General features: G+C 35.6%; 1 protein-coding gene across 1 annotated transcript; it reads left to right on the top strand.

Moving 5' to 3' along the window:
- The first annotated feature begins 377 nt into the window (after positions 1-377).
- LOC121406939 (transcription elongation factor SPT4-like) lies at positions 378-19,162 on the top strand. The gene is made up of 5 exons (XM_041597814.1): positions 378-617; positions 9,634-9,813; positions 13,255-13,361; positions 14,229-14,284; positions 18,011-19,162. The coding sequence occupies exons 1-5, from the start codon at positions 378-380 to the stop codon at positions 18,130-18,132; spliced, it is 705 nt and encodes a 234-aa protein (XP_041453748.1). The 3' UTR covers positions 18,133-19,162.
- Positions 19,163-24,789: the final 5,627 nt, after the last annotated feature.

Here is a 24,789-nt window from a genome sequence, read left to right as displayed (position 1 = left end):
AATTTCTGAAGTTGATAAGAAGGTGAATTTCGTCACTGACAAAGTGTCTGCCCTGGAAAAGAACGAAATCCCACTTCTAAAGGAAAAAATAAAAAAGCAGGAGGAGGAGATTGAGACAAGGCTAACGCTAATCGAGATACATCATCGGAAGCAGAATCTTCTCGTTTACGGATCCCGACAGGCTAAATGAAAACATTGTTTCTACTGTCCAGGAAATCTTGTGCCACTTCCTAAGGATCGCCCCAGACGATGCCCGGAAGATACCCCTAGTAAACGCCCATCGTTTGCCCAAGCCTCGCAACGGAAACGTTAAGCAACTAGTCGGCCAACCCCAGCAAGAGCCCGGACCTAGCCCGATCATCATCCGTTTTTCGTCGATGTTTGACAGAGACCGCCTACTTCGCGCCTTTGAATCTCAACCGCGCCAGAGAGGCCCCGAGTCTAATCTACCAAACCCAGCTCATCAGGCGACAAGTGTCCCGATGTTCTCTCGCGTCACCATCCGCAGTGACCTCCCCCCTAAGCTGAAGAAGGAACGCGGACGCCTTGCCGCAGAAGCTTATCGACTCCGGCGGCAAGAGAAAGTTTCGACGCGAATTCGTCTTGTCGGATCCAAGGTAATCCTCCAAACCCGCCATGCCTCCGCCAGTGGATCGCAACCTACCGCTTGGGATACGTGGACAGGATAAGGCAAGTTATCTTTCACGCTATCTTTACCATAATCGATCCTTAATAAAGTAAATTACATAAGCATTAAAAGGAGTTGACTTTGAAAAGCGGCATTAAAAATAAAGTGATATAGGAGTTGATTCAATAAAATGCAGCAGACATAAGAAACTGATTTATACTCGCATCGAAAAGGAGTTGATTTTGAAATGCGGCAGAAATAATCAAGTGACTTATACAAGCATCGAATGGGAGTCGACTTAGAAATGCGGCGGAAAATAGCCAATATCATCAATATTCGTCCAAATCGTTAAAAAATAACAAGGACAATTAAATAATTAAAAAACACTAACATTTTTTGGTAGGAACGAATAGACCTATGAATGTGCCAGCATTTTGTTGTACTGAACCCTTTTTTTTTATATAAGCGATGTCGTTTGCTGTAAAACATATTCATTACAAGGATATCATGCATGGGCCTAGTACAGAAATTTCTCATTTAAATGTATCTGAATTTGTTTTATTATGATGTATTCGTCAATATTCGTTATTAAAAAGAAAATTACTATTTGAATTGGTTTTTGCAAGACGAAAGTTCTGTGTATCAATTCACTTGTTCTCGTGCAAAACGTGCCTGTAGATGCAAACAACAACCCCCCAAAAAAAGCTCAACTTTGCAACAACAACCAAAAAGGTAAACGCTATGCCTAGCGAACATTGCATTTTCGAATGCCAATTCTTTTTTTTTTCTTCTTCTTTTTTTCGTGTATTTCTCAGTTAATCATGCTATTGACAAAACTTTAACTGTTTTCCCGATACCTTGGTTATAGTTTTTTACTCCTCTAATAACTCAGTTGAATGTTGTTGTTAATTTGCATTTATGGCACGACCACGGTACGATGTTTATTTGACAGGCTCTTTTACCCGTTAAACTGAAAATATTCATCCTTCCATAAGTCGACCTGTCATTTTGATATGTATGTAAAATCACATATTTTCATGTTTGTCTCTGACAACGTTAGTTGGTCTGTCTGACTGATGGTAAGAAAATTTGATAACTATCAAATTCATTGTAATGAATGATAACCCAAAAAAGTATTTCATAATGTTGCTTGCTGTATGCAAATTTGAAACTTATAGCGTTTATGTCTACATGTTTTTTATGCTTATTTTATAAATTATGTTTCACTGGGCACTAAACCTCACAATTGGGTTTAAAGGGGAGGTTCGCCCTGACAAAAGGTTTGTTGTGGGGATGGCGGAGGGAATAGTGAGGGGTATTGCCGGGGTTTGGGAAAAGATCATCAAATAATTAAAAAGTTGTTAGAATTTCAATTATTTCGTTTGTGACGTCATGTGCGAGCAGCATTCCTACATAGCGAATGGTAAAAAATCAATGAAATGTCATTTTCTCAAAAAATTGAAAATGGTTTTCACTGTAACTTTTGTATATCAATAGACAAATCGTTTCACACCAGATCATGAAAAGAAAACAAAATTAAGTCATCAGGAATCATACAAAATTTGAAATTCATACATTTTATATTACATAACACATGGGGCAGCTGCTCGTTTATGACGTCACAAATCCAGAGTTTTGAACTCTAATAGATTTCTTACTCTTTGATGGATTTTCCTCAGACCTTCGCCAGTATTTTTTTATTGTTTTTTCTGCTATTTTTGCAGCAGGGTTTTCTTCGGGGTATGCTTTCCCTTTAACACTCTTCAATTTAATCTTTATATAAGATTGAATAATAAACTCGTCTCTCAATAACCATGAAAAAATGAACAAGAGAATAATGGATGTGTTTAGTACTGTTGATATTCAGCTTTACTTTTCATAGTTCCTCCCTTTATTCTAAATAGAAATAACTTGCATGTCAATTGACATGAATATGCCTGGTTTTTCATCTGCACAATTGATTTTCCTTATAGGGCAATTTTCTTGCTCAAAAAAATGTGCATGCCCTACAGTTGGGTCGTATTGACATCGCTTGTTAAAGCATCTCTTAACCTGATTGCCCATCTCATCACATACACTGTGACCCCCCCTTTTTGTTTTGTACTTCTCATGCACTGCATACCTTTAAACATCCAACATCACATAAATTGATGCAATATTATCGTGTGTAAACATGCCAAGTTGAAATAAAGTATACCATCTATTATGTACTTCATTATGCATACATTTGAGTGTTTGTATTTTTTTATGTGATCCGACTATCTCATTCCTTTGATGAGATTTGGGGGGGGGGGGGCAATTCATAATTTAGATGTGAACGCTAAACCTTGGATGGTATGGGTTTCGCTCAGTTCTGGTTGGGCGTTGCCCCCATGCGTTTTCCTGCATGTGATGAATTGGTAATTATACATGTTTGCATGCCTTTACCCTGTTCATATTCAAATTTTCGGTTTCTCTTTTAAAAAAAACAAAACATGTATGTATATATAGTAATGTGAATGTCTTTTCTGGGCGAAATAGCGTAGGTCGCTTTGGTTGGGCGTTGCACCTAAACCATGTTTAATGCTTTGTTATACGTTTGTCGGAAATGCTCAATGTTTTCATAGTATATTTTCGACCCAGTAAACAAACACCCATGTACACTAAATTGCAAGACATAGGAATGTATTTTCGACTGCATGCCATTACCTTGTTCATTTTCTCAAATACAATGATGACATTCTCAGGGCTCCATTAAAGATAATTATAGCTCAGTTTTAAAAACGTGACTCTGTTTGGGAATCGTTGGGTTTTGGTTGGACGATGCTTTATAATGCTTTAATTGCATGCTTTCGGATTTTTTTTTGTTAAGCAATTTCCCGCGCGTTTAAAGTATTTTAAGCGCCATCGCCAAATTATACATAAGATTGATCTATTCGAATGACTCTACATTGTCTTTTATTCAAAGTGACAATTACCGCTTCTTCTAAAACATGTTTTGAAGGATGTTATATTGCGAACACCAGTCCTAATCTTGACTGGTATGGTCATTTCTCGGTTTGGTTGAGCGATAATATATTTTAATTGCATGTTTTGGGCTGTTTCAACGAATGTATGGAGGTAATTGTTTATGTACACCTGAATCCAGTTGGTATGGGCATTGCTCGGTTTTGGTGACTATATTCAGGTAGTCAACCAAGGCCGAGCAATGTCCTTAGGAATATAATGTTCCTTTCATCAATCTCGCGCTTTATCGCATGTTTTGGGGAAATGCCTTTGTGTTTCACAATTTCCCGCGTGTTTTCAGGCATTCTCCCTTTGGATATAATTGCAACTTACGAATTGTTTCGCTTGCATGCATTTACCCTGTTCATAACAACCACATTCTTAAGCAGTGCATTATAATTGGGGGTAATTAAAGTTTGAATGTAAAAGGCAGTATCGGTTGGTTTTGGGCTCCGCTCGGTTTTGGATGAGCGCCTCAAAATGTTATCCAGTGCTTTATGTTATAATGTATTTTTTCTTGAAATGACTTTTCAACGATTTCCCGCGCGTGTTTTGATAAAATGTCATTATTGATGTACCATCGCCTATTTATCGATATACATTGCCTTGTTTGCATGCCTTTGTTGTTCACACTTATAAAATGGCAACAATGATCACTTTCTCTAAGCATGCATTTGGCCAGAACTCCAGATCCCAATTGTTATGGGTAGTGAAAATTGCATGCTTGGTTCTGGTCAAGCGATCGTTGCATAATTTTGTTTGTAAGCTTTTACCACATTCATTTACAAAAAAGAACAACAATGCCATTCCTAATAAGCATGAAAGTACCTTGTTCATATGTGAATACCAGACCCTGGTTAGTATGGGTATTCCTCGACTTTTTTTATCTCCGTTTTTTTTGTTGTTTGTTATTCATTGTTCAATACTTTGATGCATGTTTCTAATCGTACATTTGTTACACGCCTTTTTCCCGATTATGTCATAATAATGCATTCTCTAAACATACTTTGACTCAATTGAGATTGCTTTATTCAAATGTGAATGTTCGACCCTGACCGGTTTAAGTATAGCTTGTCTTTGGCTAAGCGACGCTCTTGTATTTTTCATTGCTTTCATGGAAGCTTTTAAAATGCTCATTGCCAATTTTCTCTTGTGTTTTCATGAATTTTAAAATTTAGACTGGCTGATTGGTATTGATTGGCCTGGTATAGCGTACTCTCCTTTGTTATGTATTTATTGCTCTGGTGTATATTTTTTTTCATAGAAAATTGCCTGTTTGCATGTCTTTACCAAAATTAGCAACAGCAACAATTTTATCTATTTTCAATTGTACGTGGCAAAAATTATTGTCGCCTCTTTTCATGTCCACAATATGGATTTTGCTTATATTGATATGCTTAATCTTGTTATTTGCCAACCTGTATGGGGTTATCGTTATTTTTCATCATTTGCATTTCTTATATTGATTTTTTTCTTTGGGCATCTCTCCAGTAATTATCAATGATGTATGTTTACCATCTTTGCTCTCTGACGCGTTTGTCCGCTCTGCCTACGAAGATTTCTGCTAAATGCTGCCCTCTCTCGAACTTTTATGAATTCGTTATTTGTTTTTATGTGTTCGTGTTTCTATGTATCTCTGTTACTTATTTGTTCCCACACAGGACCTTTTATTTTAATTACTCTTCTTTTACCAACTCAATGCCGAAAGTAGTAGTGAATGTTGAGACACTAACTGTACTTCCGTGAATACTTTAACTGATATGCCGTTTTATTCCTTGAGTAATGATGACCTCTCCATTAATTTGAATACACATAATTCAAATGGCAACCCTCAGGCTAATTTGGCGTACAACCACTTTGTAGCAAACAACATCAATGCATCATCAGAACTTCTAGATTTTCACACTGATCATGACTTAATTCGCAATCCTTCATCAGAATACATCACTGAACTTCAATTCAAAAACACTAGTAAACAATTCTCCAAAGATATTTTTTCTTTATTACATTTAAACATAAGAAGCATAAATAAACATTTCGAAGAGTTCCAACTGCTTTTAGACAATAATTCATCTAGACATTCGTTTTCCATTATTGGACTTACAGAAACTTGGTTAACTGATGAATCCAATATTCCATTTGCATTAGATCAATATGATTTCGTTTTTAATAACAGGAAAGATAGACATGGCGGTGGTGTTGCGTTATATGTTTCCCACAATTATGAATACAAAATTCATGACGAAATCACTACTATGAATGAATATGTAGAGTCACTTTTTATCGAAATCAATGTCCTAAATTCCAAAAATATAATTGTAGGTGTTATATATAGACCACCAAATTCCAACCACAATGATTTTTTACTTTATCTTTCTAACTTAGTTAGAAATCCATTGTTGGTGAACAAAGATGTTTTTATATTAGGAGATTTTAATATCGATATATTGAAGCATGACAGCAACAATACTGCCCATGAATTTCTTGAAACATTTTTGACTTCTTCATATTTGCCATTAATATCAAAACCCACTCGCATTGCAGATCGCTCTGCAACCCTTATTGATAACATATTTTGTAACATCATGCCGTCTCCTGATTCTGAAATAATACTATCCGATCTGACAGATCATTTTCCCATTATGTCACATTTTCCCCTTAAAAATTCGTGTATTAATCCTTCCAAGCCATCAAGGCGGAGACCTACTCCCGAGAATCTTGCAAGATTGGGTGTTTCGTTAGAATCTGTTGACTGGTCGCCTATTTATAACAATAACGATGTAAACACATGCTTCAATAACTTTCTTAATATTTTTAACAGTGAATTAGACAAGCATATTCCAAAAGTAAAAGATAAACAAACTAACTACAAAAAATCACCGAGACTTCCTTGGATATCCAAAGCACTTTTGCGTTCAATCAACAGAAAAAACAGTTTATATTATAATTCCAAACTTAAAGGTACTCTTCAGGCAAAAACTAAATACACCACATATAAGAATACTTTAACTAAAACAATACGTTTGGCAAAGAAAAGATATTTTACTGATCAAATAATTCTGTATAAACACGACATTCAAAACACATGGAAAGTTCTTAAACAAGCCATGAATTTATCCAGTAACAAGTCCGATATAACTGAAATTAGGTCTAACGGTGATATTATTGGTGATCCTGAAAATATAGCTAATATTTTTAATGACTATTTTTCATCTATAGGAACTAACCTAGCTCGAGACATCCCCCCTTCAACAAAACACTTTCATGATTACCTAGGTACACCTAATTCTAGTTCAATATTTTTCACTCCCGTAGTCAAAAAAGATATTACTGACGTTGTATCTAATTTGAATAATAAAAAAAGTCCTGGTTATGATGATGTCAATAACTTTATTTTAAAAGGTATAATATCTGAAATTATCGATCCTTTGACATATATTTTTAACCTTTCTCTAACCTCCGGTCAAGTCCCTGATCGCATGAAAATTGCCAAGGTCATTCCATTGTACAAAAAGGGTGACAAGTTAAGTGTCAGTAATTATCGCCCAATTTCTTTATTATCATCCTTGTCAAAAATTTTAGAAAAAGTGGTTTATAGCAAAACAATTGATTTTTTTAAATCTCACAATATTTTTTCTAACTTTCAGTTTGGATTTAGAGAAAAACACAACACAGAACATGCACTATTGAATTTCGTTGATAAAGTGGCCCACGCTTTTGATAATTGCTCACATTTAGTCGGCATTTTTCTGGACTTCTCCAAGGCCTTCGACACCATTAACCATGATATCTTATTACATAAACTTTCTCATTATGGTGTGCGCGGGAAGGCCTTGGAGTGGTTCAGAAGCTACTTGTCCGACAGACGTCAATTTGTATCTTTGAATGGTCATGCATCCAACATGCAATACATTAATTGTGGAGTCCCGCAAGGCAGTCTGTTAGGCCCTTTATTATTTATCATTTATATTAATGACTTTTGTAAATCATCTGATATCCTTTCGTTCATTCTTTTTGCAGACGATTCTAATATATTTTATTCCCATAAAAATCCATATACCTTAGTAAATACTGTTAATAATGAACTTTTAAAAGTCACACAATGGATAAGATCCAACAAATTGTCTCTTAATCTACTTAAAACTAAATATATGCTATTTAGCAATTCCATTGATACACTTCCCATGGACATTGTTTTAGATGACACTAATTTAGAAAGTGTCACATTCATTAAATTTCTCGGTGTTACCGTTGATAATAAGCTTTCCTGGAAATACCACATAGATTGTATATGTAAGATTATTTCGCGAAATATTGGCATTATCAATAAACTAAAATATCATTTTTCGTCGTCATCACTTTTAATGCTATATTCTTCCCTGATCTTGCCTTACTTGAATTATGGGATACTTGCCTGGGGCAGCACCCACCAAACCATTTTAGATAGACTGTTATTACTGCAAAAGAAGTCCCTTCGTGTTATTCATAATTCAGCTTTTCGTTCACACACTGACCCACTATTTTTTGATAGCAAATTGCTGAAGATAAGCGACCTATACTTATTTCATTTAGGACAATTTATGTTTAAATTTGACAAAAACACACTTCCACGTGTATTTGATTCTATGTTTCCTCTTAATCGGTCTTTTCATAATTACCCTACTAGGCAATCTAACGAATTTCATTTACCCCGTTTTAGAACTTTATTGGCAAAGAGTACATTTATGTTCGATGGTCCTAGATTTTGGAACTCCCTCGACATTAACATAAAAAACAGCCCTTCCATACATTCTTTTAAAAGAAAACTGAAAAACTTCTTACTTCAATCCTACCGAGGTCTTCATTACTAATTCCCGCTTGTTATCATCTCCTCTCAGACTTCAAGTTATGTTTTTGTCTTTATCATTTTGTTTTATCCTCTCTTTTCGGTCGTAATTTGTCCTGATTCTATTTTACGTTTATTCTACTTTTGTCGTCCTGTTTTGTTTTTTCTTTTTTATTTTTATTATTTCTTCGTTTTGTCTTGTTCTGTGAGTTATCCTGTTCTTTTTCATCTATTCTGTAAATCTTCGTAGGCAAATAGCAACCATTGCGTCTCTCTCTCTCTCTCTCCTCTATTCTCTTCCTTTAGGGGGGTTCACATTATACAAGCGATGCTTTTGAGTGAATCCCCCATTTCCACAGATACTTTTCTTTCCAAAGTATTATAATTTTTTCTATAAAATATTTTGTATTTTTTTTTTTATATGTTATCATTAATGTATTGTAAATATTTGTTAAAATGTATGAAAATGATTTGTATATTTGCTATTTCTGTTGGAAATAAAATCTGAATCTGAATCTGAAAGTGTTCAAATCCGATGACGATAGGATCAATTTCTTCATTCCATGACCATTAGACAGGGGCCGCGGAACGGATTTCCAAGTGGGGGGGGGGGGGGGCTGACCATAGGTGGCAGAAGAGGGGGGGGGACGGTCCCCCCTAAATTTTTTGTTGATTACCTTTTTTTTTCTTGTGAATTTTTTTCCTGCGTCCCCCCTAAATTCAGGTGGACCCCCCTAAAATGTCTCTGGTCCCTCCCTAAAATTTAGGTTGATGACTTTTTTTTGCTTGTCAATTTTTTTTACCTGTGTCCATGACAAAATTGAAGGTGGACCCCCCCCCCCCCTCTAATTTTTTTGCTTCCGCCGCCAATGGGACTGACCATGCCAAAAATCACAATCATATAGTAATTTTACTTTTTTTTACACGGTTTTGGAAAAAAAAAGTGAGGAGGGCTGAAGCCCTTCTTCTTCTTTTTCTTCTTCTCCTCTTCTTCACCTTCTTTTTTTTCTTCTTCTTTTTTTATTTTCCTTCTTCTTCTTCTTTTTATTCTCCTTCTTTTTCTTCTCCTCTTCTTCTCCTCCTCCTCCCCCCCCCCTCTTCTCATCTTCTCCTTCTTCTTGTTTACTGTGTTTATTTGAGGCGTGTTGTTAGGGTATTAAGATCTTCTGTTTTTTTCATGTAATTTTTTTTAGAGACACCTTACAAGCAAAAATTACGCGAAGGTCCAGGATCAGGATCAGAAATAAGGATCAACTTACGGATACATTTCTGGCCATTCCAACGAGAAATACCACTCATTAACGCCATAAAAATGGATGTTGTACCAACTGGAATGCGAGGCCTTAGGGCGTGCCTAGTTTGCTCACTTGTAAAGGTATCTGTTGAAAGAAACTTTCAGTTCATTCTCTTGTCACGTACCGGCGTGCGCGAATAGACCGAACGAACGCAGCAATTGAGCTCCCGCCCGGCCCGCTGCGCAGGCGGGAGCTTCCTGGGTTACTTCATTGCTAACCCACTTGTTCACTGCTACCACCCTCACCTGCCTGTCAGTAGAGGCGCACGGCCAATATGGGAGACTCTCCAATAGGGGAGACAATCTCCCACATTGCATTGGAGACTTGCTTTGCAAAAGGACAAAAGAAACAACAACAAAAGCATGATTTTTTCCACCCAAAATTTTGTCTCACTGAGGTCAGAAGCCCATTTGTTTTGTGTGTGATTGACAACAAAAATCCTTATCAAAACAAAAGTAGACGGTGAATTTTTAAAGTAGACGGTGAAAAGGGGTAATTTTTCATGAGGAATCTGCTTATCACATTTTTATTAGCCGCCAAGGTAATCCTTTTGCAGCAAATGTAAACAAAGGAAATTGGTCTCCAAAACTGGAGACCGTCTCTGAAATTCAAATTGGATACCCAAATTCTTCACAAAAGTCTCTGATATTGGAGATAATCTCCCACATTGGAGACAGTCTCCTATATTGGCCGTGCGCCTCTACTGCCTGTGGGGAATCTATAGGTATGCCAATGTTGTACAGAGCACACACTTTAAAAAATCATTAAAATATCACTTTTGAGACCAAAATTACTAATTTCCATACAGTTGCAATTTATTTTTCATTAGTAACTTGGGAATAATTTTTGTATTCACTAGTGACTAGAGCGCTCAAACACTTGAATTTTGGGCATATTTTTGGTGGAAAGTAATATGGCAAGAAAATTTTAATTTTTTGATCTCTATTTTTAATTAAGAAAAAAATGATTTAAAGAATCAAATTTAAATAGGAGCCAAGTTGTAGGTGTAATGAAAACTGTCGGTGTAAAAAAATCAAGCATTTGCCCCAAAGAAAAAGAGAAAATAAGCCAAACATTGCCACCCTTATTTTGCCACACATGGAGATATAACTGAGAACAAGGTTATATCATAACCTTGTTCATTGAATGAGTGTACTAACCCAGGGAGCCCCCGTTTTTTGTCTCGCCCGCGGCACACCCCTACCACTTTTTTGCTCGAGTGCCCCCCCCCCCTGATCATACCTCGGGCGAATTTATACCTTATACCGCATCTACTGGAAAAATACAGTTCTTGCAGTCAAGTTTCCAGGTCTACCTTGTTGTCTTCCTAGCTTGGTCTTGGAAAAGTCAAGTTTCCAGAATCCAGCCAGGTCTATGTTGACATGTTGCCTTCCTTGCTTGGAATCTTTATATAAAAAAATTTTTAGTTTGAAACTGAGTCTGCTATTTGTGCAATGTGCTGTGCCAATGTGTTGAAATGAAAAGGGCCTATTCCCATGCTTGAACATAATGCCACGCAGACCAGAACTCGTCTTTGTCTTGAAGCCATTGATTGTTGATGCTGTGACTACCTCAGCACTAGCCAGGCGGCTTCTAGGGAGTAAAAATCATTTACTGACGTAAGGTTACTCTCAATGAAGCCAGGTATTCGTATATATTCACGTGCGTGTAGGCCGCCAAAACCTGAAACTTTCGCCCCCGAGATATCTACTTGAAGTTCTAAAAGATCTAGCCCTAAATCATGGACATGGGATAAAACTTCATTCCCGACATTTCTACGCTCTCGTTATTTTTAAACAAGAATTCATCAAAAAAATATTGAAAAATATTGTTAAAAGATGGAAGAGACTTGCCCGATGTTTATCCAGATCTTAGAGACCCAATATCAAATACACGCAGCTGCGCTGCTGGCTGCCTTCCCAGGCCAACAGCGGTACATGTAGCTACAAATTATCTATTGTAGAGGGCATACAGACAGTATTCACTGCAGTGTCAGTGCAAATTATAGGACGTATTTTTATGGAAATGAAATTGATCGATGGCAAAAACTTGGATAATTTACCTGCTAAAATGTTTGAGGTATACATCGAGCATTCCTCGAAAGAAAGAGAATGGCTTGATTAAACTAAGTTTTACAATTCGATCATCGCGGCGGGTGTTGCAGCTTTGCAATGTCAACCATTGTAACACTGACTGTAGGCTCAAACATAATAGATGGCGCTGTCTGTATTGAGGCCTAATGTTAGCTAGCGAGACATGTGTTGTTTTTCCCGGGAAGCAAAAGAGAAACGTGATGAAATGTTTTCGCTGTGCCCTGATTTACTGGAAATTATCATGCCTAAGTTCTTTCTGTGATTTGGGTGAGATATTTTCATGAAAAATAATTTTCTTGTAGAAAGACTATATTGGAAAATATATGTAATCAAAGTGAGTTTGTGTATAGGATTGGGTTTAGATTGAAATCTCATGTCCTCACATACTAGACTGAATAAAAAAATATATATATATATCTCGGCAAGTGTGTGCCCGGATAATAGAGAGATCCAGTTAAGGGGAGGCCGGATTAGAGAGGTCGGACTGTATATGGAAACTTTTTGACAAAAATAGCTGTAATATCCAAATAGATTTTATTCAAGAAACAATATATCAGCTTAAATCATAAAAGGACTACAAATGTACCCCATGAAAAGCTTTAATTCTTTGATGGTTAATGAAAAAAAATAAACCTCGAACAAGACCGTCTCAAGTGTTCCAACTTATGCCATTAATAACCTTATTTTGTAGCTTGGTATGTACAACTGTCTATTGAACCCTCAAACTGGCCAACTTGATCTTTAAACTTTGAGATAATAAACCTTTCTGAAAAAACAAAAAAAAATACTCAGAAGGTGAAAAATCAAACATTCCTTTCCAACTTCACCAGGCTTCAGTGGCGGACAGTGACCCGGAGGAGACAAAGCATTGGAGGGGCACTGTATTGTATGTGAACAATGCTGTGCCCCTCCAATGCTTTGGCTCCTCCGGGTCACGGTCCGCCTCTGCCAGGCTTGTTGCACATGTGTTGTCTGTAATATGGTGGATGGCTGTTGGTAATCTTGGCAATAGAGGGCAGTTCTGATATTACATCAATTTATTTATAGGAGTTTAAAAAATTACAATGTTTCAACTTACCCCAATCTTTCCTACCTATTTCACCATTAATACTAAATAGGTTCATTATTGCGGATTGAAATAATCGCTAGAGGGTATTCATTTGTCTCGCAATCTACTATGGTCAACAAGGAAATTCGTGATCACTCTCGCAAAAAGTGTTCACTAGCTTACAAATGAATACCCTCTAGTGATTATTTTACCATTGTTGATTTTAATACTGAACTTTGTAATTTGCACTGGCACATTTGAAAGTTTACGATGCTGCCCACCCCTGGGTGTGTGCTGCACCTTGCACTGTTCTTTTCTAATCCGTGAAAAGGGCCATCAAGTGTTCATTGGGTTAATCCATACATTGTAACAATTTTCAGACTGCTGACCAATTTGAGACTGATGGATGTGACAATTGTGCAGAGTTCTTACAGATGAAAAACAACAGGGATATGGTATTTGATTGTACAAGTCCAACATTTGATGGGTAAGTATACATTCAATGAATGCTGCTGGTCACTACATGCTCCTTCTGTCACAAGAGATTTTATTCTTTTGCATTTTTTATTGATTATAAAAGTTTTGTACGTAAACAAGTTAGATGATAGTTTTTGAGATTCAGGTCTGTAGAATCCTTCCTCTGACAGCACCAGCTGTTTGGTTATTGCTTGCAATATACAAGTACAAATGGGCCATGATTTTCAACAGTGATTCATTTCTCACAGTATTTTTTTTTCTCTTTGTATTTCCATAATAATCCTTTTCATCTCTTTTTGTTCATTTACTTTTGTAACAGTGATTTACTTGGCTCAAAGGGGAACCTAAACATACTTTTATACCTTTTATGGGTTAATCTTTTCTTTGGCCCGTATTTTGAAGTCAGGTTTAATTTAGACCATGGTCTAACTCTGTGCTAAAATAATGGGAAACCAAAAGTGTCAAAATGTTTCTTAGGTTTACTTTGCTCTTTCCTGATTCATCAATGGTGAAGACAATCATCTATTCATACTTCCTAAACAATTATCAATGCTTTGAGAGCCAAATGAGCTGTAATATATCTCTGCTGTTAGTGATTTATGTAACAATTGGCTATCCATACTTAAACCACAACTTTAAACCTGAGTTTGAGTTAAACCGACTTCAGAATACTGGCCATTGCTTTATTTCAATATGAAGTTGAAAATCATAGGGGCAATTACCCACACTGTTCTGTCATCCCTGTAAAGATACTGACATATGATACATCCAATTTGTGAAGATAGCAGAGACTCATTCATCCACTCATCAATGCAACATTATTCACAATTCTGAACTGAGAAGTGTAAATGAAAAATTGTCTTTTTTTCTCTTCCAGTCTGATTTCTTTGATGAGTCCTGAAGATAGCTGGGTAGCCAAGTGGCAGAGGATAAGTAAGTATCACTTTGTTCCATGTTTTCTCCTTGGTTACAATAGCAGACCATCAAATTCTTTTCTCAAAAAGAGTTTTGTAGCAAAGCATGTTGAAACAATTATTCTATTGATACAGTGTAAGTTATGTTGATATGTAACTTTTTCATTTATTATAATGATTAGGGTGATAATATGGGATGGGATGGAACAGATGTACTGGTATGCCTTTGATTTTGCATTTTAAACATCTTCAAACTTATATTTTTTCTTGCTTTACTGCACATAAAAAGTTTTGTTATGAGGTTTTCTTTTCCAGCAAATATACTTAGTTTGGTTAAATGCCAGCATATTTACAATGAATTAAGACCCCTTCTGTTTATTAAGCATCAAGGTACAAGGTGTATTGATTTTGAAATTTGAGAAAAGAAAGGTGGCATGCCTTATTTTAAATAGGAGTGGGCTATACATGGGTCAAAAATACTTTTTTTGTAATTTCAATATGGGAACAGTTTTTTTTATTCCTTGTAATGTATCTCAACATGAAATGACAATATTTTTTGTCTCAGTTCCGAGAAAAAAGTGTGCCGGGCCAAAATCCAAAATGGCCGCCAAAACCCCCCAAAATCACAGTTTTGGCCACAACTTCTTTATTTAATGGTCTTTTTCTTTGGTTTTGGTGTCAATTCATATGTATTTAGGGGCAGGCAATTTGTTTTTCCTGTAATAAATACTTTTAAACCATTATTTGTAGATTTAAAAGGTAAGTAAACCTAAATTTTCCAATATTTATAGCCTTTTTTCAGCCAAAAAGTAGGTTTTATCGTCCTGGGGTTCTTGGATATTAGATGGTACGAGGTCAACAATAGCAAGCAGCTTCATAGAGCTATATCGCTTTTATTCCTCTACTATGGGTTTACGGATATTTGTGAAATATATCTTATTAAATAAAAAATTGTTAATTATCCATAAGGGCTATACAGTATACAATGCATTGTAAATGCTGCACTGCATGAATGCATTTGCCACCATGACAAGGCCTGTATAAACTTAGTGTTATTCATGTAGAAATGAGCTCTTAGGTTTAGAATTAGATGCCACAGAAATTGAAGATATGTTTTTTTCCAGAAACTAAGTCCATGTTTTGTTAAAGGTAAATGCTAGTTTTGGTAACGATATCAAAATGAGTTCGTACATAATCCACTGAAATGACCACCAAAGTGTCTGTTTGTATAAATAAAACGCATGTGCCAAATAATTCTGGAAGAAATTGTGTAATTGCTGAGAAATCAGCAAATAAGCACAGGAATCGGGTAGGGCGTCGGGCCCGACGCCCTAAGCAATAATTATGCATTGTCCCACGTGCGCTTATCTGTGTTGGGGATCTTCGGCGTGAACATTTTTCAGCGTAGATTTCAAGATTTCACAAAGTTCAGTTAATGTAACAGTACCAGATCTAGATCCTCGATGATATACTGACAATTAAGCCTTGTTTTACAGACTTTCTCATGAAATCAGTGTTTACTGCAACTACTGGAATTTCTCTTTAAATTCAGGGGTCAGCAAAAGGTAATTAACCCTAATTCTCCCGGGGGGGGGGGGGGGCATAATGCCCCCCCCTCAACAATTTTCGCGATATATCTGCAGCTCACTGACTTTTACATTCAAGTCTCGCGCAAATTTTGAGACCAAATTTGTGATGCCCGGGTACGCGGTTACGACATTACGCAACATTATGCAAGTGCATGTCAGACCCAAAATTGCTCATAAACGTGATTACATGTACAAATCCAATGCAAATTGCGTATTTAGGCAAAATTCATAAATGTATCATTATTTCTACTTTTACTGATTAAACTTAATTAATTTTGCCTTGTTTATGATCAGAATTATGTCTGGAACAATTTCCATTGAAAAAACAATAAAACACAAAAAGTAAAAAACAAAGAAATACATAAGAAATTCATAAAACAATAAAATACATAAGAAATTTATTTCCAAACCAAAGTTTTTTTGAGTTACGATTGTTAAGAATGCTACAAAGAAAATTTTTACCAAAAATTAGCATTCTAGGAGCTTTATTTAGTGAATTAGAGCAAAAAGTATGATTTATGCATAAATTAGCATAATTAATTCATATAAAATAAAATCTCATTATTTTGGAAAATTTTACCATACAGCCTTGTAGATTCCATCGCACACTACCAGCGTGCAAATTTTTGCGTCGCTCGCGCGATCGGCGCTGAGATCTTAAGTAAGGGAGGGCCATAATGGCCCCCCCCCCGGGAATGACAAGAATCAAAATACCCCGGGAGATTTAGGGTTAAGCCCACATCATGACATTTACACTGTAGCTATTCTGGGCCCCGTTGCATAAAATAATACCATTATGTTAACTTAACCTAATGGTAACTTGCATGGAATCCTTGGTTCTGATTAGCTGTTAATCAACGTTACCATGATAGTTACCTGACCCCATAAACATAGGCCAGTTAGACACCACAACCAGGTAAAAAAAAGCCTCAAAATGAAGAAGATATGGCTAGATATGTGATGTAATATATATGTGTGATATTTTCATGTGCAATTTACGTTGCTGGTTTCATCATGTACATCAGCTGACAAGCAATCAAATTCACAATCACAATCTAATTTGAAACCTTAGGAGCTTATTTCTATGACACTATAGATTATATACAGGCCTTATCCTATGTCATGGTGGTCAATGCATGGATACATGAGCAGTGTAGTATGTACAGTAACAGTACATTGTATAGGCCTACTGTATAGCCCCTATGGATAATTAATATTTTTTTATTTAATAAGATATATTTCACAAATATCCGTAAAACCTATAGTAGAGGAATAAAAGCAATATAGCTCTATGAAGCTGCTTGCTATTGTTGACCTCGTACTATCTAATATCCAAGAACTCCAGGACGATAAAACCTACTTTTTGACTGAAAAAAGGCTATAAAAATTGGAAAATTTAGGTTTAATTACCTTTTAACTATACAAATAAACATTTAAAAGTGCTAATTATAGGAAAAACAAATTGCCTGCCCCCCAAAACATATGAATAGACACCAAAACCAGAGAAAAAGACCACCAAATAAAGAAGTTGTGGCCAAAACTGATTTTGGGGGGTTGTGGCAGCCATTTTGGATTTTGGCCCGGCACAATTTTTTTTCGGACCTGAGACAAAAAATATTGTTATTTCATGTTGAGATAAGGTAAAAGGAACACAAAAAAACTGTTCCCACAGTAAAACCAAAAATCACCCATTTATAGCCCACTCCTATTTTAAACAAAATCCTAGCCTTATTATTCTCATGTAAATGTATTATTGGCTTGCCCCCTTTTTTTAACACATTCCACCTTTCAAGATAAAAAATCTCAATGGACCTAGACAAGTAAAATACAAAGTAATTGTAGCTTTATATTTTCATCTTTTGGTTGTGAATTTATAGAACTAATCTGTTCTGAGGGCTTTTTAAAAGACTATTGATTGTTCTTGAATATTAGGACAGCTTACAAAAGCCCAGGGTCCAGAGTTTTACAACTGATTAACTGGTTTTGCACACTGTACATGTATGTGCCATCATTAATGAAAAGCAATCATCATCAACTGCTAAGCTTTGTGTTAAATGGCCTCCTTCACCATGGTGACAGCCACAACCCATAACCGGCTACACTGTCTCCCTGCCATTCCATCAGCTCATAATTATCCTCTTTGCTTTCTATTTTAGATCGTTGTGTCAAAGGATGTTATGCGGTATCTGTAACGGGGGAGCTACCCAAAGGCATGAAGCAAGAGCTGAAAAGCAGAGGAGTCATCTACAAGTCAAGAGATACGAGTGTCAAATCATGATGAAACATTGCATCCATTGTAAATATGTACAAATACGAACGTCCGAAGGCGTATCTAGGAGAAGACACACCCAGGATATCACTGAAATTGAGCCCTCTTCCAACAGTTGACATCAAGGTATTAAATGCTGATGTGGGACTCTCTTTCAACATCTAACACTAATGGTCTCAATGCTTGTTTACCATCTGGAGTAAACGTTAAATTAAGTTATTTTTGCATCCCCATTTGGCATTGAGACACTCGCCCCCATTGGCCTCAAGATATGCCACTGTAGGCCAATAAACTACTTCATTCAATATTCACATTATTGACCATCCTACAGTTAGTATATTTGTAGACCATGCTTCTTTAGTATCCAGATTGATTAAGTCTTGAAACCTACATTTTCCTGCTTTGGAAAATCATGGACACTTAAAAGTTTGACAAATATGAAGTACAGGTACACTAGTCGTGCGTATTTTCTTGATATTGGCACCCACTTGTGGCTTGTGTGCACAGTGCAGATACATTATTTTATTACCATATTTGTCTGTGTTGAAAATTCCATGTAAAAATTTAATTGTTTCTGTGGACATTTAAAGACCTCAATTTCTAAAGATACAACATCACCTTCATTTCATTAAAAGAAGATATTAGGCCTATATTGTAAACAGGCAGGCATCTATTTTTTCATGTTGCAGTCTAAAAAATGTAACTTAAAACTTGGAGCTTCAAATTCAAAACTTTTATAAAGGGACATGTAGAAGCATAATCTTTTTTCAACTCATTTTTTTTTCAAACCTCGATGTGTGGTAGGTCTACTACAAATCAACACCTTTTAAAAAAAAGATCGCCTTGCAAATTACAGATAGTTAGTGTGGATGAGTTGGCCCCATATTCACAAGAATCATAAATCTTGAATTGAATACAGAAGAGAAAAGGATCAAAAGGAAGGAAATTCAAAGAATTCATATACTGCTTTGAACCTTTCATATAGTTGTTAAAACTTGTACCATGTTAGAAATCCAGTATTAAAAGTTTTAGAACAATACTATTGCCAGTGTCACTTCATATGCTGTACGATCTAGTGTAGGGTGGTTTTGGGGTTGAGAATATGAGGTCTGAGCAATGGGTTTTAATGTGGCTTCTTTTACTGCACATGTGAGACGAAAAAAAAAAGCCTAACAGATTTTTTCATGTGATATGATGCTTGACATTTAAGGCACTCAATAAGTGGTTTGTCAGATAGGTCTAACCACACTTCAGTACATATTGGGACAAAACCTCTTCATGCAGAGTTGGAACTTTTCATTTCTGAATTCTGATGACATCTTTATGGTCTGAAACCCGTATTCCGAAGATGGATGTGAGAAATTTGAACACAAAAAGCATAATCATGGATTTTCATGTTCCAGACTATTAAGATGTTTGAAGTATTTTTGCTGTCTGCAAGGTCTCTCCAAATGGAGGTCTCCATATCCTGCAATATATTTTGCTGCAGACTTTTACAATTTGAACTGACATCAAGATTGATTTATTGATTTGCGCGCAGAGTAGTCTCTCCATATGGACTAGTGGATTGACTGAACATATATACACTCAGCACAAAAAGTTCTTGGACACTTATAAAAGTTAAAATATTCCATATGTATATTTGATTAAAGGCAAATTATTGTATGTCAAGATGACCAGACAATATTCCTCTTCCAGTATGACATGAAATTTTCATGTGAACAGTCATGCATGGGTGGTTAAATGCTTTAAACAATAGCAGTGTCAGTAAAAAAAATTGCAAGAAATGGATCAGTCAGTGCATGGCTGGTTACAGGCATTAAAAAATAGCAATGTCAGTAAAAGAAAATTGCAAGAAAACGATCAGCCATTCTTTCAGTTGTGAAAGTTTATGTGGCATAAATGTCCATCAACGATAGAAGCAAACTTTAAGTCAAATACTACTCTAAAAGAGAAGAGAAAGTTATCCACCTTGGATACATCACTTTTCCACAAGAATTTTAAATCGAAGTTTATCGATGAAACAAATGTCAAATCTTGGCATAAGCAAAAGAAAATTCAATATCTCGTTTGTCCACCCTGGCTCTGAATGAGTGCAGCACATTGACGTCGCATGCTTGTCACAAGTCGGCGAATTCGCTCTGGGGTGATGTCCCATTCTTACCGGAGAACCGGAGATAACGCCGGACATCTTGAGTGTCTCCTGGTTGAATTCTTTGATTGACCGATTTTCCTAGCTGATCCGAACAGTTTCTTCTCATGGATGACAATGCGCATCCCCATCGAGCGAACATTGTCCAAGATTTCTGGATGACCACAATGTTCAGCCCTTGGATCCATGGCCCGCTTGTTCACCAGACATGAACCCGATTGAACATTTGTGGGATCAGCTAGGAAAATTGATCAATCAAAGAATTCAACCAGGAGACACTCTTAGAGGTGTCCGGCGTTATCTCCAGGAAGAATGGGACAACATCACCCCAGAGCAAATTCGCCGACTTGTGACAAGCATTTGACATCGATGTGCTGCACTCATTCAGAGCCAGGATGGACAAACGAGATAATGAATTTTCTTTTGCTTATGCCAAGCTACTCATGAAATTGAAATTGGACATTTTTTCATTGACTAACTTTGGCTTAAAATTCCAGTGGTATATTGATGCATCCAATATGGATAAATTTCTCTTCACTTTAAGAGTAGTATTTGACTTTAACTTTGCTTTCATCGTTAAATGGATATTGATGCCACATAAACTTTTACAACTTAAAGAATGGCTGATCGTTTTCTTGCAATTTTCTTTTACTGACATTGCTATTGTTTAATGCCTGTAACCAGCCATGCACTGACTGGTCGATTTCTTGCAATTTGCTTTTATTGACATTGCTATTGTTTAAAGCATTTAACCACCCATGCATGACTGTTCACATGAAAATTTCATGTCATACTGGAAGAGGAATATTGTCTGGTCATGTTGACATACAATAATTTGCCTTCAATCAAATATCTATATGGAATATTTTAACTTTTATAAGTGTCCAAGAACTTTTTTTGCTGAGTGTATATATATATATATGCAGGGAAAAGGCGTTTATCACATAATGGTGACCATAGTTACGACACTGACAAACTGGGTTTTCAAAAAATGAGATACAGCTAGGGATTATACATGTACTTCCATGGTATGATTTAACTGATAAGATTGTCAATATTGTATGAAAGCTAAACTCAGAAGACTACAGAATTTTCTACTCTCAGGTAAAGTGTATAAGTATGAATTGTGTTTCTGATACTACTGCATCAAACCAAAACTGGGAAAATGAAAGTGTTAACAGAATCTGGTCACATCAGATGGATTATGGTGTTTCAGAATCCAATGTGATGAGGTTCTGATGTTCCATGATCCGTTACTCAGGCCTAACAAAGAGCCACATGAGAATTACTTCTTATTTGGAGAGAATGCATGATTCAGGTTTCGTGAAGATAAGCCCTTCTGCCAGCAACATATTTCTTGAGCAGGTTGGTCTTTATTTTTGTATCTGATCAAACTTATATGCACATCCTATTTTGAAATTTTTGTTCAAGTGTTTGATTTCCTTAATACATGTAGATCCTTCATTATTCTTTAATAGAGATCATTTGAGAGAATATTGTCAGTAGTCCCGAATTTCAGGATTAGATTTTTAGAAGATTAAAAAAAACCCCGTAAGGCCTGGTCCCACTGGCCGACGGACACAAAATGTATTCATGACAGATACAGCAGACAAGCAAAATTTTGGGATGGTTCCATCCGTTTTCATCTGCTCCAGACAATGGACAAAATGGGCAAACAATGAAATCACAGTAGACAGATGCTCGATGGATATAGAGCGGATGAAATACGTATGCAAAGAGTACACAATGGATACATGTACATAATTTTTTCCAACGGCATGCAATATTCTTTTCCGTTTTACATCCTCTCTGCTTCCATAAGTGCAGTGGGACCAAACCTTTATACAGTGTATATTATTTTGTCAAGACACAAGACAATATTTGTATTATTTTAATTTTTAGAAATCAATAATACTATTACAAGCTGCAACAATTACCGGTATTAAAGTTGGATTTTGTGGAAGGGTATCTGTTGTACGATAAGAAGTGATAACCACTTGATGAAAAAATGAACACTGAGTACAGTCAATAGATGTTTGATGTTGTCAATGGATGTGAGAACCTTGCATCTCACTTTTCGGAGAATTGCATTTTCTTTAAAGACGAAATGATCTGTTGAGTGAAACCCTGTTCAATTGCCATCTTTTTTGTAATATTTCAACAAATTAAGCTACTATACCATGTCAAAAATAAGGAAATCTCATTGGATATCCTAAAGTATAATACTACATGTAGCTACAATTCAATTTTTTTTTTTTTTACTCTATTGTTTTGTAGTGTTCAATGCAAGGGATTCTTGAGTTGTTGCAAGCTGTGATTATTTCATATTCCTTGGTTTCGATGAACTGAGAAGCAGTGGTATTTATCTGTTGCTATGGCAACTGTAAGTGAATTACTATTTGTCAGTGCTGACAACTGATGTTGTGTACGGGGAGTCGAGAACAGTTGTTCATTCATTTTTGTTCAAACATCTACATGTATATGTAGCTGGCACAAAAAAATGTTTGAATGGCTGTTTTCAACTTGCTGTACAGCCGCCGTAGGAGAAATTTGACTGCGCCATGAGTAATCCAGTGGTTTGACTTTACACACTTAGATTATACATGTATGCCTTCAGCAGGCAAAGTTGTGATAAGTATTATGTAGAATGTTTAGCTACCAAACCCTACAATCAAAGTATCCAGAACACTGGGAGAATATTATCAATTCAATGAACAGTAGCATCAAATTTACCAAACAAACTCAAATGGTTACATGTCACTGACAATGAAATATTGTAAATACTTGTACTTGATGACGATACTCTTTGGAATATTAAAACAAAAAAAGAATAGTCTTTAGTTTTAGTGTTTTTTTAATACTGAGAATTACTGTAAATAATCAAAAGTATTACTATTATAATCTAAACAAAAGTACACATGTACACTGTACATTATCATTAATAAATATTTACACAATATTCATACATGTATATATTCTTAAAACTTGAATTTTATATTTATATAATGAAATCAAACAGTAATTTGTTTTAGCATTTACCATTGCACCAGAGAAACAAGAAGCATATATCAAGTCAGTGTGCTTATTAATTAAATGCTTTGTTTACTCAAGGTAACTAATAGACTTGAAGCAACTGATTTAGTCATTGAGATCAAATGGACTTATCACCTCCCATTTCAGCATAAACAGAAGAACATTTCTCTTTGAAAATTGGCTGATCAGATATCTACAACCTTTTTCATTAGAATGTAATACCGGTAAGTTAAATACTACATATATACATTTACATACAAGTTTGAATCTGATTGCTATCTCAGTCATGAAATGGTACATAAACAATGGCATAAAGAGGAAGTTTTCAAACACAGTACATGTTCACATTCATATAGCTGCACTAAGGAGAAGATACACTGTATAAAGATACCAGTAGATATTACTCTAGGAACTTCTTCATTTTTCTATTTACAATATTCATTTATCAGCAAAATCAATATAAAACCTACCACAATTAGGTAAAAACAATCAAAATAAAAATAAATCTCCAAATATCCCCCCTCCTTTATACCCATAATTATGAAGATAAACAGCCTTGTATCTGTAGTGCCACTTATGTGTAAGTAACATGCATGTTATGGAGCAATGATGCTATTTTCAGACTTCTGATTATTTCTCATTTCTAATGCAGTTAAGAATTGGTGAATACCGTATCCAGAATTTTTCTTGGATAGTTTTCATTTCACAGTAAAACTACTTGTAAATTATTGTGATAATAATATCTTTCTATAACTCAAAGTTTTGTGAATCTCCAACAACGACTATTCAGGTTTTAAGGAACTTTGCACAACAAAGACATTTTCTCAATAGTGATAATTCAATTATTTGAAAAAGAAACAAAACAATTTGAAATGATTTGCAGATTATCTGTTTGGTTTGTTTTCTATTGAAAGTAGAAGTAGATCATATACACAAAACAGAACATAAATTCTGATTCAGTATAAATGATAACCTAATAATAAATATCTGAGCCCAATCTTATGAACGCATTTTTAATGTACTATGTGATTAGTAACAACTGCTGAATCAACCATTGATGAAATTCAAATTTATAATTGACAAAGGCAAAAAGTCACATCTTTGAAGAAATCATTCTTCATGAGGCACAACCATAGCACTAAAAAATAGAAATATACTCAGAGTTCACATTGACAAAGAAATTGCAGATGGCAATGATATTGAAGCTGCATGTAAATAACTGGATCAAAACTACATCTCATAGACAATCGTGCACAAATTTGTGCAAATAATAAAAAAAAAATGATTTTTTTGTGACAACATATAATGCTTTTAATTTACTTACTTTTTAGATTTCTTTATGTTGTGAAATATTGTGTCAGAAACTTGCCCTATCTTCTCCATCTAGTAAGCTTTATTTTGTCTCTGACTGTTGTAATGAATAATAATTGATCCTCATCACAACGTTGTAAGTGGTAAGGCATAATGGTTGGATAATTTTA

The sequence above is a fragment of the Lytechinus variegatus genome, chromosome 2, assembly GCF_018143015.1.
Source record: "Lytechinus variegatus isolate NC3 chromosome 2, Lvar_3.0, whole genome shotgun sequence".
Classification (NCBI taxonomy): Eukaryota; Metazoa; Echinodermata; class Echinoidea; order Temnopleuroida; family Toxopneustidae; genus Lytechinus; species Lytechinus variegatus.
The sequence above is the reverse complement of the archived record's forward strand: the minus strand, read 5'-3'. Positions and strand labels throughout refer to the sequence as shown.

Excerpts from the sequence above, each read along its gene's own strand:
- LOC121406939 (XM_041597814.1), top strand. The coding sequence starts at position 378 with ATGTTTGACAGAGACCGCCTACTTCGCGCCTTTGAATCTCAACCGCGC. Across the intron at positions 9,814-13,254 it reads TAGTTTGCTCACTTGTAAAG|ACTGCTGACCAATTTGAGAC; the intron begins GTATCTGTTGAA and ends AACAATTTTCAG. Across the intron at positions 13,362-14,228 it reads ACAAGTCCAACATTTGATGG|TCTGATTTCTTTGATGAGTC; the intron begins GTAAGTATACAT and ends TTTCTCTTCCAG.